Raw genomic sequence first — 15,988 nt, 5'->3', positions numbered from 1 at the left:
TGTGTGTGTGTGTGTGTGTGTGTGTTTGTGTGTGTGTGTGTGTGTGTGTTTCCACGCAATGAAGGAGGCACAATACTTGTAAGTCGGCAAAAAAATTCAAGCTTTATGTTTTCCAACTGCAGTAAAATCATAAACAGAGGAGTGTAGGATAAGAGAAGCAGAATAACACACACCCAAACATAAAATACTAACGTAAACAGAACGCGATAAATCTTAAGTCGTGTAGTGTTTTTATTGAAATTATTTCAGGATTTCGAAGAACAACGATTGTAAGAGAATGAAACTAAGTTATGAAAATTACTGTTACATAACTCAACTGACGAGAAGAACTACTTGAGCTGACCAATCAGATGCATAGGCAAGCTCAGAGAGAAATCTTGCCGGAACGCCAGAGGAGCGTTCATCCTGGTGCAGCACTTGAGTACGAGACTGCAGAGTAGGCACATCACTGCTAGACTTGAGCGGAGAGACTCGGATGCCAGCCCCTACGAGACGCGCTTGTGAGCGTCACTGCCGCTAACGGGGAAGCTCCGCTCCAGCCCGGACAGTGGGCACAGGCAAAGCCGCAACCACTACATTCCCATCAGCGCTCCGTCACGCAGCGCACTTAAGTCCTCCCGTCACGATGCACCCACCTGTTCCGTTCGTGCCTTAGCACCAATTACTAAGAAACTCTGGTAACGACCTCGACATACTTATAATGGGCATATTATTGCTTCTGCGTTTTAATCGTAAGGGCGTGTAGGATTACTCATAAGTATCTCTACGGTTTCGGAACATGACTGCGCTTAACCTACAAGACACCCACAAAAATGACACGTATCAGTGGATAGCGCATCTGTCCTGGTTTAGATTTGTAACACATACCGTGCTGTAGTTGCACTAGGAGGGAGGCGTGTCACAACATGTGCACGAGTTATTGTTTCGTTAAAGGGCGGGGAACCCGTGTCAGTCAGCGAGACAATAATTAGATAGGACTTCATCGTGTTAAGATTCACGATAAACTGTTATAATATTACGGAGATTAAAAGTGCCATGCAAAACAGCCCCCAGTCGTCCATGACGGGATATATACAAGCGATGTACGGTTTTAAAGGGAATCTTACACCATTCTTCCTGCAAAGTAGTGGCAAGTTCAGGTAACAATGATGGAGGTGGATAACGATACGCACCCTTCCATCCAAAGTACACCGTAAAGGCTCAATAATATTCAGATCTCGCGATTGCGGTGGCCACGGAATATGCGACGATTCATGCTCACAAAACCCGTCCTCGCCGATGCGAGCTGTGTGAACAGGTCCCCAGGCATCTTGGAACACAGTATCACCATTGAGGAACGAGAACTGTATCATGGTATGGACCTGAGCAGCCAAAATGGTCACATAATTCTTGGCAGTAATGCGGCCTTGCAGAGTAACCATGGCGCGCATGGAGTACCACGATATGGCTGCCCAAATCACCACCGAAGCCCGCCATGTTTCTCCATCCGGACGTAACTTGGCCAGAAGCTGGAAACAGTGTGAAACAAGGTTCATCCGACCAACTGGCTTTCTTCCATCGCTCGATAGTGCAGGTGTTATGGCTTCGCCACCACGTTTTCTCATTTATGACGTTTGTATCACCGATAAGTGATTTTAGAGTTGCACCTCGCTCTGCAACTCGCTCCTTCTGGAGCTTACTTCCAGTTGTTCTCAAATGTATGTGTGTGTGTGTGTGTGTGTGTGTGAAATCTTATGGGACTTAACTGCTAAGGTCATCAGTCCCTAAGCTTACACACTACTTAACCTAAATTATCCTAAGGACAAACACACACACCCATGCCCGAGGGAGGACTCGAACCTCCGCCGGGACCAGCCGTCCTGTTGTTCTCGTGCTGACAGGGTTCATAAGTGCGATATTATGCTCTCCACAGATTTTTGCAACTGTAGTCGTCTTATTTTTCCTCACAATACTCGTCAATGACCTTTCGTCACGGTAACTCCATACACACTTTCATCTGCGTAGTGACTTGCAGTATGATGTTTTCCCTATTTTCCTGGTCGCAGTATAGATCTTCCACACGCTGCCTCTTGAAACACCAAACACTTGGGCTCCCTTGATTATGGAAGCACTCACCACAAGGGCACTGACTATTCGCCCACGTCTGAATTCACTGAGTCCGAAATAATGCACGCACAACCATACATAATACTTTCCTGACCACGAGTACACTTGTAACGTACAGGTGCCACTTGTGGTCAAATATAACATGTCATGCTGCAGTCTTCGCTAGCATCTGCATTTTGTTTTCCGCCCCTGTATAAATTCAGTTACAACTTGGAAAAATTCTCTGTCAGCTGATACGTCTCTCTGAGCAGTTTCTCTGCAGGCTTATTATGAAACCCTGGATTCACTTACGAAAAGCCCATTATAGATGTTCACTGGAGGAGGGGCGTTCAACAAGCAATGCAACAATTGTTTTTCTGAAAGCACGTTGGTTTTATTCACGAATCTAACACGTCAAGCAGCATTACTTTCCACTTTTCTTCCTACAAAACTCCCATTTCTCTACATAATCTCCGTTCAATACGACGGCCATACGCCACCTTACTGGGAGGGCCGGTGTGCTCGCACAGTAGCGGAACGCTGGCTGACGTTGGTGCGAACGTTTTAAATGGTTCGGATGGCTCCAAGCACTATGGGTCTTAACATCTGAGGTCATCAGTCCCCTAGACTTAGAACTACGTAAACCTAACTAACCTAACGACATCACACATATCCATGTCCGAGGCAGGATTCGAACCTCCGACCGTAGCAGCAGCGCGGTTCCAGACTGAAGCGCCTAGAACCGCTCTGCCACAGCGGCCGGCGCGAACGTCTTGATGCATGAATAACGTCCCCATCATCGACGTGCTGCTTGCCGCGGAGTGCTTTCTCCATTGAGCCAAGCTGATGGAAGTCAGAAGGTGCGAGATCCGGGTAATTTCCAAGAATGATTGCCTAGTGAAGTCGCGGGGCCCAAACGATACATATCGAACGTGCGATCATAAATCGATTATGCGACTCCGGTGGCGGGCGTTGTGATCAGTTATTTGTGATCGTCATTTTTATCTGTTTCCCGTTGTTCCCGTAGTTGCTCTAAATTACATACCTCCGCGAATTATTTGTGAGTTGCTAGGGAAACCCAGACGATGTATGTCGTTAGTGAGTGGGATGTCTGGTGTTCTTGATGTTTCTTTGGCGGATTCTCTGACATGGAAAATGTAACTCCATGTTTATCAAGCGTAGAAAATTGTTTGACCTTTTGTCGCAAATATGGAGTACTATCGTACGAGGAAAGAAGGAACTGTGTAGACTGTGTTGGTGCGAAGTGTTTAAAACTTCGTAAGAATAGTTTCGATGCTGAAATACCGTTAAAATTTCTTTGTGGACAGTGCGGAAAACGAACGATTATACATGGTTTGACTCTTCCAAATTATCCATCCAGACCACCGTAATTGACTTTAACATGACAACACCGACGACGAGTAAGGTAAGTCGTCTCCTTTGCAATTACAAGTATTTTTTGTAACACTCTTCTTTTGTCATAGCTGCAGTGACCACCGTAAACATACTCATTACGCCTGTCACCAGAGTTGCATGTTCGATTTACGATCGCGCGTTCGATATGTATCATTTGGACCCCGCGCGACTTCGATAGTCAGTCATTCTTGGAAGTTGTACGGTGGATGAGATGGAACAGTCCAATGAAGTTTTGGGAGCTCCTCCCGGGTGCGCAGAGTTGTGTGGGACCCTGCGTTATCATGGAGAAGGAGGAGTCCGTTTGTGTTTTTAGCAACGTACACGCCGAACTCGTTTCTTCAGTTTGCTGAGGGTAGTACACTGCACTTATCGTTGCACCATGAGGGAGGACATCAAACAGAATAACCCCATTAGAGTACCAGAGGACAGTCACCACGACCTTACCGGCTGAGGGCCTGCTTTGAACTTTTTCTTCGAAGGAGAGGTAGTGTGACACCACTCCACGGATTGCCGATTTGTTTCATTGCCTATGACGACGTTCGACATACAATTGTTCCGATTAGTCTCGTAACGCGAAAGCAGCTCCGCACAGGCGGTCCTTCATTGCTCTTTATTGTCTTCTATCAGGTGGCGAGGAACCCAGAAAGCACACAACCTTGAGTATCCCAACTGCTGCACGGGTGTCGCAGTACTACCAACAGAAACATCCAGTTGAGCTGCGAGTGTTTCACCGCGATCCGTCGGTCAGCTCGAATGAGAGTGTCCGCACGTTCCAACATTGCAAGAGTCACAACTGTGAGCGGCCGGCTGGAACACGGAAGATAGAACAGGTGTTTGCACAACGTTGTTGTGGTGTTGAAAGACGCCTTGTCCAACCATTAATCGTGCTTTTGTTCCGTGCTAAGTCTCCACAGATATTCCACAAGCGTCTATGAATATATGGAAGGCTCCAGTTTTCCGCCAAAGGAAACTCATTGGCAGCTTTCAATTTGGTACGCACCTTCGCTACAGGCGCCACTTTGAAGACTACGTATAGCCCCGCCACCTATCGGAACTTCATGAAGTTATAGGGACTGAAGTGGAAATACTGCGCAATGTCCCACAACGAACTCTGTATTTCTTTCAAGTGAAACTGACCAAGAAAAAAATTTGCTGAAACTTCCTGGCAGATTAAAACTGTGTGCCGGACCGAGACTCGAACTCGGGTCCTTTACCTTTCGCGGGCAAGTGCTTGGTACAGCACTTGCCCGCGAAAGGGAAAGGTCCCGAGTTCGAGTCTCGGTCCGGCATACAGTTTTAATCTGCCAGGAAGTTCCACATCAGCGCACACTCCGCTGCAGAGTGAAAATCTCATTCCAAAAAATTTGTTGTTGCATTTCTTATAGAACGCCCCTCGTGCTATGTTTCAACTGCCGCACCCACGTGCAATTAAACTGTATTTAAAATAAACGAGGATTGCACGACTAGAGTGGCAGGCAGAGGCAGACTCACCTGAGCTCCTGCAGCAGGGTCTCGCCCTGCGCGATGGTGGAGGCGCACGCGTCCAGCGAGGAGGCGCGCTGGTCGCGGCACTGCTCTAGCAGCCGCTCCGCCGCCTCCAGCGTGTCCGCCGCCTCATCCGCCACCAGCTCCCCGCGAAGCTCGTCCGCCCACCCGGACAGCTGCACACAACACCCCCACATCACTCCACCTTCTGCTTTCTTCCGTCTGTCAAACCATTTACCTTACGTTAAAGTCCTTCCACAATGACGTCTCTGTCACCTGCAAACACTTTTTTAATAACTTACCACGAAAAAAAAACTGATATTAAGGGTGTCAAACAAAAAAAAGTGGCTCAAAAGTGTTTTTAGTATTTCACGATAATCTTATGTTAACAGCAAATACATCATTAGCAAACATTCCGACACGAATTAGAGTATCAGTAAAAGAAGTCCCCATAAACTTTAACAAATGGAAACGCTAATTAGCTGTACAAGTAGGAATCATCAGAAAAATGAAAAAGAAGACCTGCAAGTTTATAAACTTTCTCTTGTGCATGAATTAAAGCTTTCAGACCGTGCTATTCGGTTCGATTCTACGATGGTTTCTGAATGAAGTGATACGCGGGCAGTTGGATTTTCAGTTTCCCTCTTCCGATCGTGCATATTGTAACACCTCGGTTCAGTTTACAGTGATAAAAGCTATAGAAACAATAATTTAAAATTAAGAATAGAATTTTTAGAGGGGAAAATAGTGTACAATCAGAGTTCGGTAATTGCAGATCAAAATTATAGTATATCAGCAAGTAGTTTAACGTCTAAATACAGCAAAGGCACGGAAGCTTTGTCATGGAGAAGGCAGTGACGTTAAACTCTTGTGATGAAAAAACTATAAAAAGGCCTGATCGTCATTATTGCCACCTTTTTTCCTTGATTGTTTCGTTAAAGAGCGGGCAACCCGTGTCAGTCAGCGAGACAATAATTAGATTGGACTTTATCGTGTTAAGATTCACGATAAACTGTTAGAATATTACGGAGATTAAAAGTGATGTAGTGTACGATCTCTCACTGTTGGTAGCAACGGAGTATTAAGGGGATTTTAGGACTTTAGTGCTACATTGGAACTTTACGAACATATAGACGACAGAAACTCAACTCATCTGCTGATACGAGTGAATTCAGAGGTACCGGTATTCAGATATTAACGTTGGACTTCTGAAAGTGTCGTGTGCCGTTAGTTGCGAATCTGGACGTAGAGCGCGTGCATATCGGCATTTGCGGACTATTTAGATTCCTCCAGGCTAGGAACCTTTTAAATAGACCATCATCCATCACCATCTTAATCCTTGAATATAGAGTGAAAGTGAAACACAAGAGTGTTGTACTTACTTCATTTACCTAGTACTAATCAGTGAAGGTTTTACGGAACCAAAGCTAATCAGCAATAAGTCAGCACCATCTAGCGGAAAGCGTAGGCATTAACTAACACGCTAACTAAAGTGAACGTTTACGTGTTTTACGGACTGCTTAATATGAACTTTTGTGACTCTTTGACGTCCCCATTCCCTCCGAAAGGTGGCGCAGGCTGTCTTAATCATAAAAGGGGAGGGTTTTAGCCGAGCAAATTACTAATTAAAAGCGATATTTACAAGACTCGCAGTAATAGCAAAACACAAGGCCCGCACCTCATCGGAGAGTCGTCGCTGTCACGTCGGGAAGTAAAGCCGGAAAACCTACCGACGATACGTATCTACGAGCTGACGTCGATGTGGAGTACCTAAAAAGGGAACCACAAGAGAGTTGGGGATGCTTCAAAATTTCTGCCTGTCCGGGTATGTAAACTCTCACACCATACCCTATTATACATCAAATGTAGCAATCAGTGCGCTGAGCAGCAGATGCATAATGTGCGTAATTTTCGGGTTAGTTTTATTTTGACCACTCTGTACATCAAAAGACCTTGGGAACTTCCCCAGCCACAGCCGTAAAGTAGCCCAGTAAGATTCTAACATGTTCAATGTACGTTAGCACCAATTAATTGTTTAGAGAATGCGAAACTGTAGCATTGTCCACACAGTCTGCGTCATCGAGATCAGCGGCGCCCGAGATCCACTGTGGGACACTGTCGGCTGAAACATGGCATCTGCACTCCACAACGTAATTTTTCTTACTCAGAGTCAATCTTTGTTACATACTTGGGCATCACATTCCACTCACTGAGAAATAAAGCTAATTCCAGTTTCTGAAAGGAAAATGCAACGAATGCTCTAACAAGTTCAAAAATGGTTCAAATGGCTCTGAGCACTGTGAGACTTAACAGCTGAGGTCATCAGTCCCCTAGAACTAAGAACTACTTAAACCTAACTAACCTAAGGACATCACACACATCCATGCCCGAGCCACGATTAGAACCTGCGGTCGTGCGGTTACAGACTGAGGCGCCTAGAACCGCTCGGCCACACCGGCCGGCCCCTAAGAAGACCCATAGGGTCAATGCTTCAGTTTTGCTCAACACAATGTATGGGTACTAATATTTTAAATATACACGAAAGACAATATCTTCTGAACTGTTGCCTTGGAGAACACTGCTATACATTTTTCACACAACTACCACAGAAGATGTTCCACACCAACACAAAACCATAAATCATGGTGTAGACGAAGTCACACGTTTAATGAAGAGACGCTGTTAAACTGGTTGTTCGCAATATTACGGTCTCCAGTGATAAATACTTTAGTTTTCCCTAAAACAATGTACGGTTATGGACTTTTTATGTACACGCGAAAGACAATATCCTCTGAACAATAGTCTTGGAGAACACTGCTACATATTTTTCGGGCGCACAAATTACGGCGAAGGCGTTCCAGGCCAACTCGAAATCATAAATAACGCTGTAGAGGATGTCACACATAATAGCAAGAGCAGCAATGAAAATGGTTATCCGCAACGCTGCGGTATCCAGTGATGGAGCATCAGTTCAAATCGCGCATGCTTGCCTTCATTTGATGCTAATTACTTATTTCGACGGCCCGTTTCACATAATGTGTGTAACGTGTCTCATATGACAGCAATGCCGAATTTTATATACCATATGACGTCTTCCTTGTTCCAGAAGAGACTGATTTGTGGATTTCTTTGAGGCACATTACCAGACTCTCATCAATGTTAGAAGCAGGAGTTCGATTATTTTTTCATCGGTGTATGATGTTAATCCCTCGTCCGAGATCCAGCCCACTCTCACAAGGCGTGTTTAGACCTCCTGTCCAAACAGCAGTAGATTTGTAGAACAATGGAGGAAGTTGAAGTATCACAAGGTGATCCCTGTCCCAATGGTTATTGACAATAGTAAAAATTGGGGGTTAAGCAAAAACGCCATACAGAGAACCCAAACTTCGGACATGACAATCTGTGAAAACTGAGAAACGTTGCATTACGAGATCCGCTACGAAACGAATCCTTTCGGGAATATTTAAACAATGTCGACATTAATGAAAAAATCTGGAGAAAGAGGAAGAAGTGGAAAACGCTTCTAAAAATGAAGGACAGACACAGAGATGCAACCAAGAAGCAGCATCACAAGAACTTTAAAAAAATGGAAGAATTATGAAGACCACACACGTATTTATGCTTACATCCTGAAAGAGAGTAGGCGTTGACGAAGATTAAATGATTTTCATTTGGAGGATGACATATGACTGGTGGACAGCGGCTAGGCACAACAAAAGAAGTACAGATTTTTTATTGTTATTAATAATGGAATGCTGGCTGGAGCTAAGAGAATAGGGACAGATAGCAGGCGCTATGCAACGAAACTGGAGCTCACTGCTGCCGTTGGCGAGGACAATGGCACATCCATCGCGGCGACGGCGCTGGCGGCGCAGCTGTTGTGACAAGGCGCGGACAATGGGCGGTGCATACAGCGCGCACGCCACCACAAAGCCAGGCCCTCGTCCGCGAGAGCCGGCACGGACAGGTGCTGCCTCGCACCCCAACACAAAACACCTGCGCGCCTCTCCCGTACAACAATATTTTGTATACAGCCTACACGTGTGCTTTAAAACATCTATACCGCAGATCTTGAGGACTCCCTGTCATTTGGGTTAACCAACCTGTTGGATTCGATTACAAGCCAAACAGAGCAGGCGTGGATCCAAAAAGGTGCGGGGGCGGCAGCAGGGTGAAGCAATGTCCGCTTATCCTCCACCCCTCCAACCATCTCCCAATCAGATTGAATTTTGACCTACATTAATTTCCAAATTTCTCAGCTAACGTTCGGAGAATAAAGTACCACGAAAAATAGAGTCTAGAACACGGCAAGAAAGTTAAAAAAACAAAAAAAAAACAAAAAAACTACAAGACAAGACATCCAATCACAGGCTGACCATAACTGTTAATAACAACAAATCAAATAAGGTACGTGAGTCCACAGACAGAACTGGCAAACAACAAAATGGCATTCAGTCCATAAGAAAACACAGTGGAAAGTCTGACTTTGAGAACGTAAGTGGAAACGACAGAGAAACAGCATTCTCCATTTACACGCTCATGTACCCACAAACTGCAGACTTGCGTAGACCATGGTAGTGCTAAGTGGATTACTGATAATGGCGAATGCACGCTTCGGATTTGTACTGCACAAATTATGAAGTTGTGATAGTTTGCTGCTTCTATAGTTTTCACATCAGTTGCATGCCAGAGGTACTTTCGACAAATGATAAAAATGGCTCTGAGCACTATGGGACTTAGCTTCTGAGGCCATCAGTCCCCTAGAACTTAGAACTACTTAAACCTAACTAACCTAAGGACATCAAACACATCCATGCCCGAGGCAGGATTCGAACCTGCGACCGGAGCGGTAGCGCAGTTCCAGACTGAAGCGCCTAGAACCGCTCGGCCACACCGGCCGGCCTTTCGACAAATGCTTTTCAATTACGTATTTCTCTGAAATGATGTATTAACCACTGGTGTGAACACATTGTCATTATTATTAATCAAAGTATTTTATATATTTCGTTATTATTAAAGTCTTAGGCTTCTGCGGTTCGTGGGGAGGGGAATGAACAGTACCAACCTCTGACACCCCCCCCCCCAAACCCCCAAAGAACAGAACCGTGGACCCGAGCCTGAAAGAAGCAATTAAAAAAAAAAACGTTGCAAAAATTGTCCTGTCTATGGAATTTGTTTTCATAAGGTGCTACACTGAATAAGTCCTTATATGCGAACATGGTCTTCAATTAGCTTTGCTGGGTTATAATGGTGTGTAAGAAAAATTTCCCATGTTATTAAAGGTCGCGCGGGATTAGCCGAGCGGTCAATTGCTCCCTCGGGCATGGGTGTGTGTGTGTGTTTGTCCTTAGGATAATTTAGGTTAAGTAGTGTGTAAGCTTAGAGTCTGATTACCTTAGCAGTTAAGTCCCATAAGATTTCACAGACATTTGCACATTTTTTTGTTATTACAGGTCGTATTACTGGTCAAAATTAGAATGAAAGACCCCTAACATATGAAATGTGTTTGTGCACTGATTACAAGTATCAGAAAATAACGCTCGCAAAATATTATGAATCAAATGGTTCAAATGGCTCTGAGCACTATGGGACTTAACTACTGAGGTCATCAGTCCCCTAGAACTCAGAACTACTTAAACCTAACTATGTCCTTAGGACATCACACACATCCATGCCCGAGGCAGGATTCGGGCGACCGTAGCGGCCGCGCGTTTCCAGACTGAAGCGCCCAGAACCTCTTGGCCACAACGGCCGGCAGTTAGTAACATCGTACATCAAGTAGCTACTACACACTACACGTCTAGACGCCATTACCTCGCACAGCACTGACCAACGCTTTTGTATGACAAAACTCCTGGTACACTGCTACTGTAACAACATTTATTCACTATGCGATGTGTCTGAGTAAACCATTAACATCTTCACTTCTGATGTGTCTTTTTTTCGGAAGACTCAGTATTGGTTTCTTGGGAACTACATCGTCATGTACACGTATGAGGACTTACTAAATGAGGCACGTTATGAAAACAAATTCTACAGACAAAATACTTTTTTCTCAGATTTCCGTACTAGCCTTGACCCCCAATTCTGTGCAACAGTAGCTGTTAAATTTTCGCACAGTCTTTTTCTGCCGGTCTCTGTGCCCGAGCGGTTCTAGGCGCTTCAGTCCGGAACCACGCGGCTGCTACGGACGCAGGTTCGAATCCTGCCTCAGGCACGGACGTGTGTGATGTCCTTAGGTAGGTTTAAGTGGTTCTAAGTCTAGGGGACTGATGGCCTCAGATGTTAAGTCCCATTGTGCTTAGAGCCATTTGAACCATTTTTTTCCTTTTTCTGTATTGTTCATGATATTGTAGAAATCGCTGCCTAGTTGCGCATTTACACATATTGTCGAAACGGTGTGTATTGATTGTACGTTTCTTCTTCTTCTTTTGGGTGTGTACTTGAATGTAACTCTGCTCGGCATTGTGTCACTCTTTACATAATTAGTACACCATCGATTTACTCAACTTTAAGATTTTTCTTGCATATTCCATCACTTTTTCCATCTGCACTGTGACTCCTTCTTTCCTTGCTTCCTATTGTCAATAAATTTAATGATGTTATAAGCAGAGGCGACTGCCTACAACCGGCCGGAGTCGCCGAGCGGTTCTAGCCGCTACAGTCTGGAACCGGGCTACCGCTGCGGTCGCATGTTGGAATCCTGTCTCGGACATGGATGTGTGTGATGTCCTTAGGCTAGTTAGGTTTAAGTAGTTCTAAGCTCTAGGGGACTGACGACCTTAGAAGTTAAGTCCCACAGTGCTCACAGCCATTTGAACCATTTGACTGCCTACACAAGCATTTTCCGCAGTCATTTTCCGTGCTTGAACTAAAATACATGTGTGTCTGTTCTTTTGAATATATCCGAAACAATCGATGACCGCCAATTATCCCTTCAAGGCAGACCCACACCAAGCTCGAACTTTGCGAGATGCCGTGAGGCGTGAGGAATCACACTAATGGGCAGGGGCTCTACTTCAGTAGTGTGTAGTATAAGCTGAAAATTTGCGTCTGACGAGAGACGTGCTAGGACAGTCCCCGCGGTAGTAGGTGACCACCGTGTCCGGATGGCGTAGTGGTCAGCGCACCTACCTAGTATGCAGAAGACCCGGGTTCGAATCCCAGTCCGGCACAAATTTACAATTTCGCCACTGATATAAATCAATGCCCACTACCATCTAACGTCTTTAATATGTAGCAACTCGTTCTGCTCTTAAGCGGAAAGTGTCTTTACCTACTCCCCCGACTAAGTTAGGTACAGTTACGGACGAGTCCACATTAAGCTTTGGCGAGTAATATACAACTCAATTCGCTTGTTCGTGTTCCTAGAACGCGCCGTACGAATATTTTTCCATCAGGGTACAAGTCTCAGTAGTGGAACCAGCTAGAACGTCTACTCGCCAATACCAGCTGCCACGTCGCAGCAGCTGCCTTCCCGTTACATCGTCTGCGAGCCGAGCCGTGAATTCTGAAATCACTGCGACTGTGACGGGACAGCGACGACTCACGAGCGACTATCGAATCCCGCGGCACCTCGATGGAAAAACAGATGCGTTCCTCCTTCGCAGTGCTGTAGATTGGATGGTCCAGCCGCGAGATTGGGAACGTGCACCGAATCGTCCAGCTAGCCGTGCCTGCGGGCTTATTGCGGAGAGGAGACGTGACAAGAGATTCTCTCGTAGAACGGGAGACCACTACTTCCTCTTCCCACACCGAACACTCGTACGTCTAGCAGTAGAGCGCTTGAGGACGTTGCGCTCCCTTTGTGCTGCCTGTTTACTGGGAATTAGCCGGAGGAAAGCGGATCGCGGGCAGATAATGGCAGCAGGGCCATGTGTCCTGCAGCGGCAGATGGGCCGCAGCAGGAAACGCGCACGGAATGCAGACGGCACACGCGCGGCCACCTGACTCGCAGCGGGCATGCAAACCCGGGCCTCTGAGCCGTGCGCGCTTTGTGCAGGTGCAGGGAAGGACGAGGGAGTGGGTACCCAATAAGGCTGGCTGCAAACGAGAACAGGAAGATTAAACTGGTACGAAGCCTGGTATATTTCGGTACTCGGGATGCAAGGGGCGCGCCCCGGGAACGCGATCATGCCAACTGGTGCCTGCAGAAGCCATCACGGCTAAGTTAAGGATATTTTACACGAGCGACTTTCTGCTCAAAATCGACTACTCGAAGGACGCGCGCCTTTCGTGCTTGCGTGTAAATCAGCAAGCAACCACGCCGGCCGGGGTGGCCGAGCGGTTCTAGGCGCTACAGTCTGGAACCGCGCTACCGCTACGGTCGCAGGTTCGAATCCTGCCTCGGGCATGGATGAGTGTGATGTCCCTTAGGTTAGTCAGGTTTACGTAGATCTAAGTTCTAGAGGACTGAAGACCTCAGAAATTAAGTCCCATAGTGCTCAGAACCATTTGAAACATTAGCAAGCAACCACGACGCGAGCGCATCTACGACGTCAATGATCAACAATTGTCGACTGAAACCTGAATTAAACTCTGACAGTAATTAAAACTTCCGGGCTAAGAGGCCGTGGTCCAATAGTAGAAATACTTCTCCCTGACGTTTCGTTGCCAGCTGCAGGCAACATCATCTGAGGTGAGTCTACGACTCTATTTCTACGACTCTATTTCTACTATTGGACCACGGCCTCTTAGCCCGGAAGTTTTAGTTACTGAAGACGCCGGCCGTGAAAGCCTACACGTTATGATTAAACTCTGACAACTTCAATTATTCTATGAATACTATATTTACTTTTAAGTAACAGACAGGACGACAACTATGTAGAACCTAAACGTTCCGTAGGTTACCTGGCCCTTTATATACCCTCACTCAGTATCTACCGTTTCCAGTTTTAAGGGGGGAATATAGTAATACACTGTCGCATAAGCAAAACAAGCGCTCGCTAAGACGTAACGCCCGATAAGTATGCAATACACCTAACGTACAGGTAAAGCGGGAACGACTTAACTGGCCAATGTTACTAGGAAAACTACCGTAGTCTACGTTTACTTACAGTAGTTTTACAACTCTGGATATACCTAGTCTAACATTCAATTACCCATATAACAAAATAAGCATAACACACATTCGTTGTTTTGGCGTAAACGGGACGATATATAGATGTAGAACGCCTGTGTATTATCATCAGTACCGATTTAACGTCATCTCATATGCAACAGTGTGTTCTGCCGCGTCGGACTCCACAGATACACGACACGCCTGAGTAAGTGCTTTATTTGGGCCTGGCGCCGGACGGTAATTTCCTCCAGCCGGACCGGCTCGCCGCCACGCTTTGTCGCCGTCCTCGCGGCTTCCGGCAGCCGGAGATGGCGAGCCGAGGCGCTGGGTGCAGCAGCGTGCTTGGCAGTGTTCGGCTGCTCCTCGCCATCATTTTAAGCTGTTTTTCGGTGGAATTTCACACATTCTAATGCATATGACTGAAAACAGAAAAGTGAAAAGGATAACGTACACTGAGGTGATAAAAAATTGTGGGATTGCGATACGCACATACATAGATGGCGGTAGCGCAGCGTACACAAGGTATGAAAGGGCAGTGCATTGGCGGAGATGTCATCTGTACTCAGGTGATTCATGTACAAATGTTTAGGACGCGATTAAGGTCGCAGGACAGGAATTAGCAGACTTTAAACGCGGAATGATAGTTGGAGCTAAATGGGACATTCCATTTCGGAAATCGGTTGGGCCCTGGACGACTGGAAAACGGCGGCCTTGTCAGGTGAGTCCTGATTTCAGTTGGTGAGAGCTTACGCTAGGATTCGAGAGTGGCGCAAACCCCACGAAGCCATGGATCCAGGTTGTCAACAAGGCACTGCGCAAGCTGCTGGTGGCTCCATTAACGGTGTGGGCTGTGTTTACATGGAATGGACTGGATCCTCTGGTCCAACTGCACCGATCATTGACTGGAAATCGTTATGCTGGGCTACTTGGAGGTCACTGGCAGCCATTCATGGACTTCAAGTTCTCAAACAACGATGGAATTTTTATGAATGTCAGTGTGGCATGTCAACGAGACACAGTTTTTCGCTATTGGTTTGAAGAACATTCTGGACATTTCGAGCGAATGATTTGGCCACCCAGATCGCCCGACATGGATCTCATCGAATATTTACGGGACGTAATCGAGAGGTCAGTTCGTGCAAAATAGCCTGCACCGGTACCACTTTCACCGTTATGGACGGCTCCATAGGCAGCCTGGCGCAACATTTCTCCAGGGAACTTCCAACGAATTATTGTGTCCATACCAAGACGATCTGCTGCTCTACGCCGGGGAAAAGGACGTCCGACACGATACTAAAAGGTATCTCATGATTTTTTTCACCTCAGTGTATATCCCGTGTGGGATTACAGTCGCCTCTTCCTCTTACAATGGAAGTGTATCCCAGTACGAACGGTCAAAAAAACCGAATAAAATAATTTTAATATTTGGATCTGTGTCTGTTGTACAATCCGCGAGGGAAATGAATCTGTTGATATGGCTGAGCTCAGAAGCCCAGAAAAATCTCTCTCACTCAAGTTCCACGCGTTACCCTTAGCCCCGATAGCGATAAACGCGCGTGACATCCAGTAACCCACTGTTGTGATTGTTCGGGGGGTCTCAAAGCCACACAACGTTGTTCCATCTACATGATTACTCTGCAGTTCACAATTATGTGACTGACAGAGTGCTCACCGAACCACTTCAAGTTATTTCCTCTACTGTTCCTTTCTCGAACAGCGCATGGGAGAAACGAACACTTAAATGTTTCCATTTTTCTTATTTTGTTATGACGATCATTCCTCCCTATGTAGGTGGGCGCCAACAAAATATTTTCGCACTCTGAGGAGAAACCTGTTGGTTGAAATTTCCTGAAAGATATTGCCTCAACGAAAAACGGATTTGTTTTAATGATTGCCACCCACTTCGCCTGTTATATCCGTGAGACACTCTCTCCTATATTC

At 46.0% G+C, this 15,988-nt stretch overlaps 1 protein-coding gene and 1 non-coding gene across 2 annotated transcripts in view; one reads left to right on the top strand and one right to left on the bottom strand.

Annotated features, from left to right (window-relative positions):
* LOC126188056 (kalirin) overlaps window positions 1-15,988 on the bottom strand; it is a 2,181,516-nt gene that overhangs the window by 869,818 nt on the left and 1,295,710 nt on the right. Inside the window, exon 19 of the mRNA XM_049929493.1 lies at window positions 4,993-5,162. Within this exon, the coding sequence (XP_049785450.1) occupies window positions 4,993-5,162 (170 nt within the window). The remainder of the gene's footprint in view (window positions 1-4,992; window positions 5,163-15,988) is intronic.
* Trnat-agu (transfer RNA threonine (anticodon AGU)) lies at window positions 12,090-12,162 on the top strand. The gene has a single exon. It is a non-coding gene; the product is annotated as a tRNA-Thr (tRNA).

The sequence above is a fragment of the Schistocerca cancellata genome, chromosome 5, assembly GCF_023864275.1.
Source record: "Schistocerca cancellata isolate TAMUIC-IGC-003103 chromosome 5, iqSchCanc2.1, whole genome shotgun sequence".
Taxonomy (NCBI): domain Eukaryota; kingdom Metazoa; phylum Arthropoda; class Insecta; order Orthoptera; family Acrididae; genus Schistocerca; species Schistocerca cancellata.
Note: the sequence above shows the minus strand (reverse complement) of the source record. Positions and strands in the feature narration are given on the sequence as shown.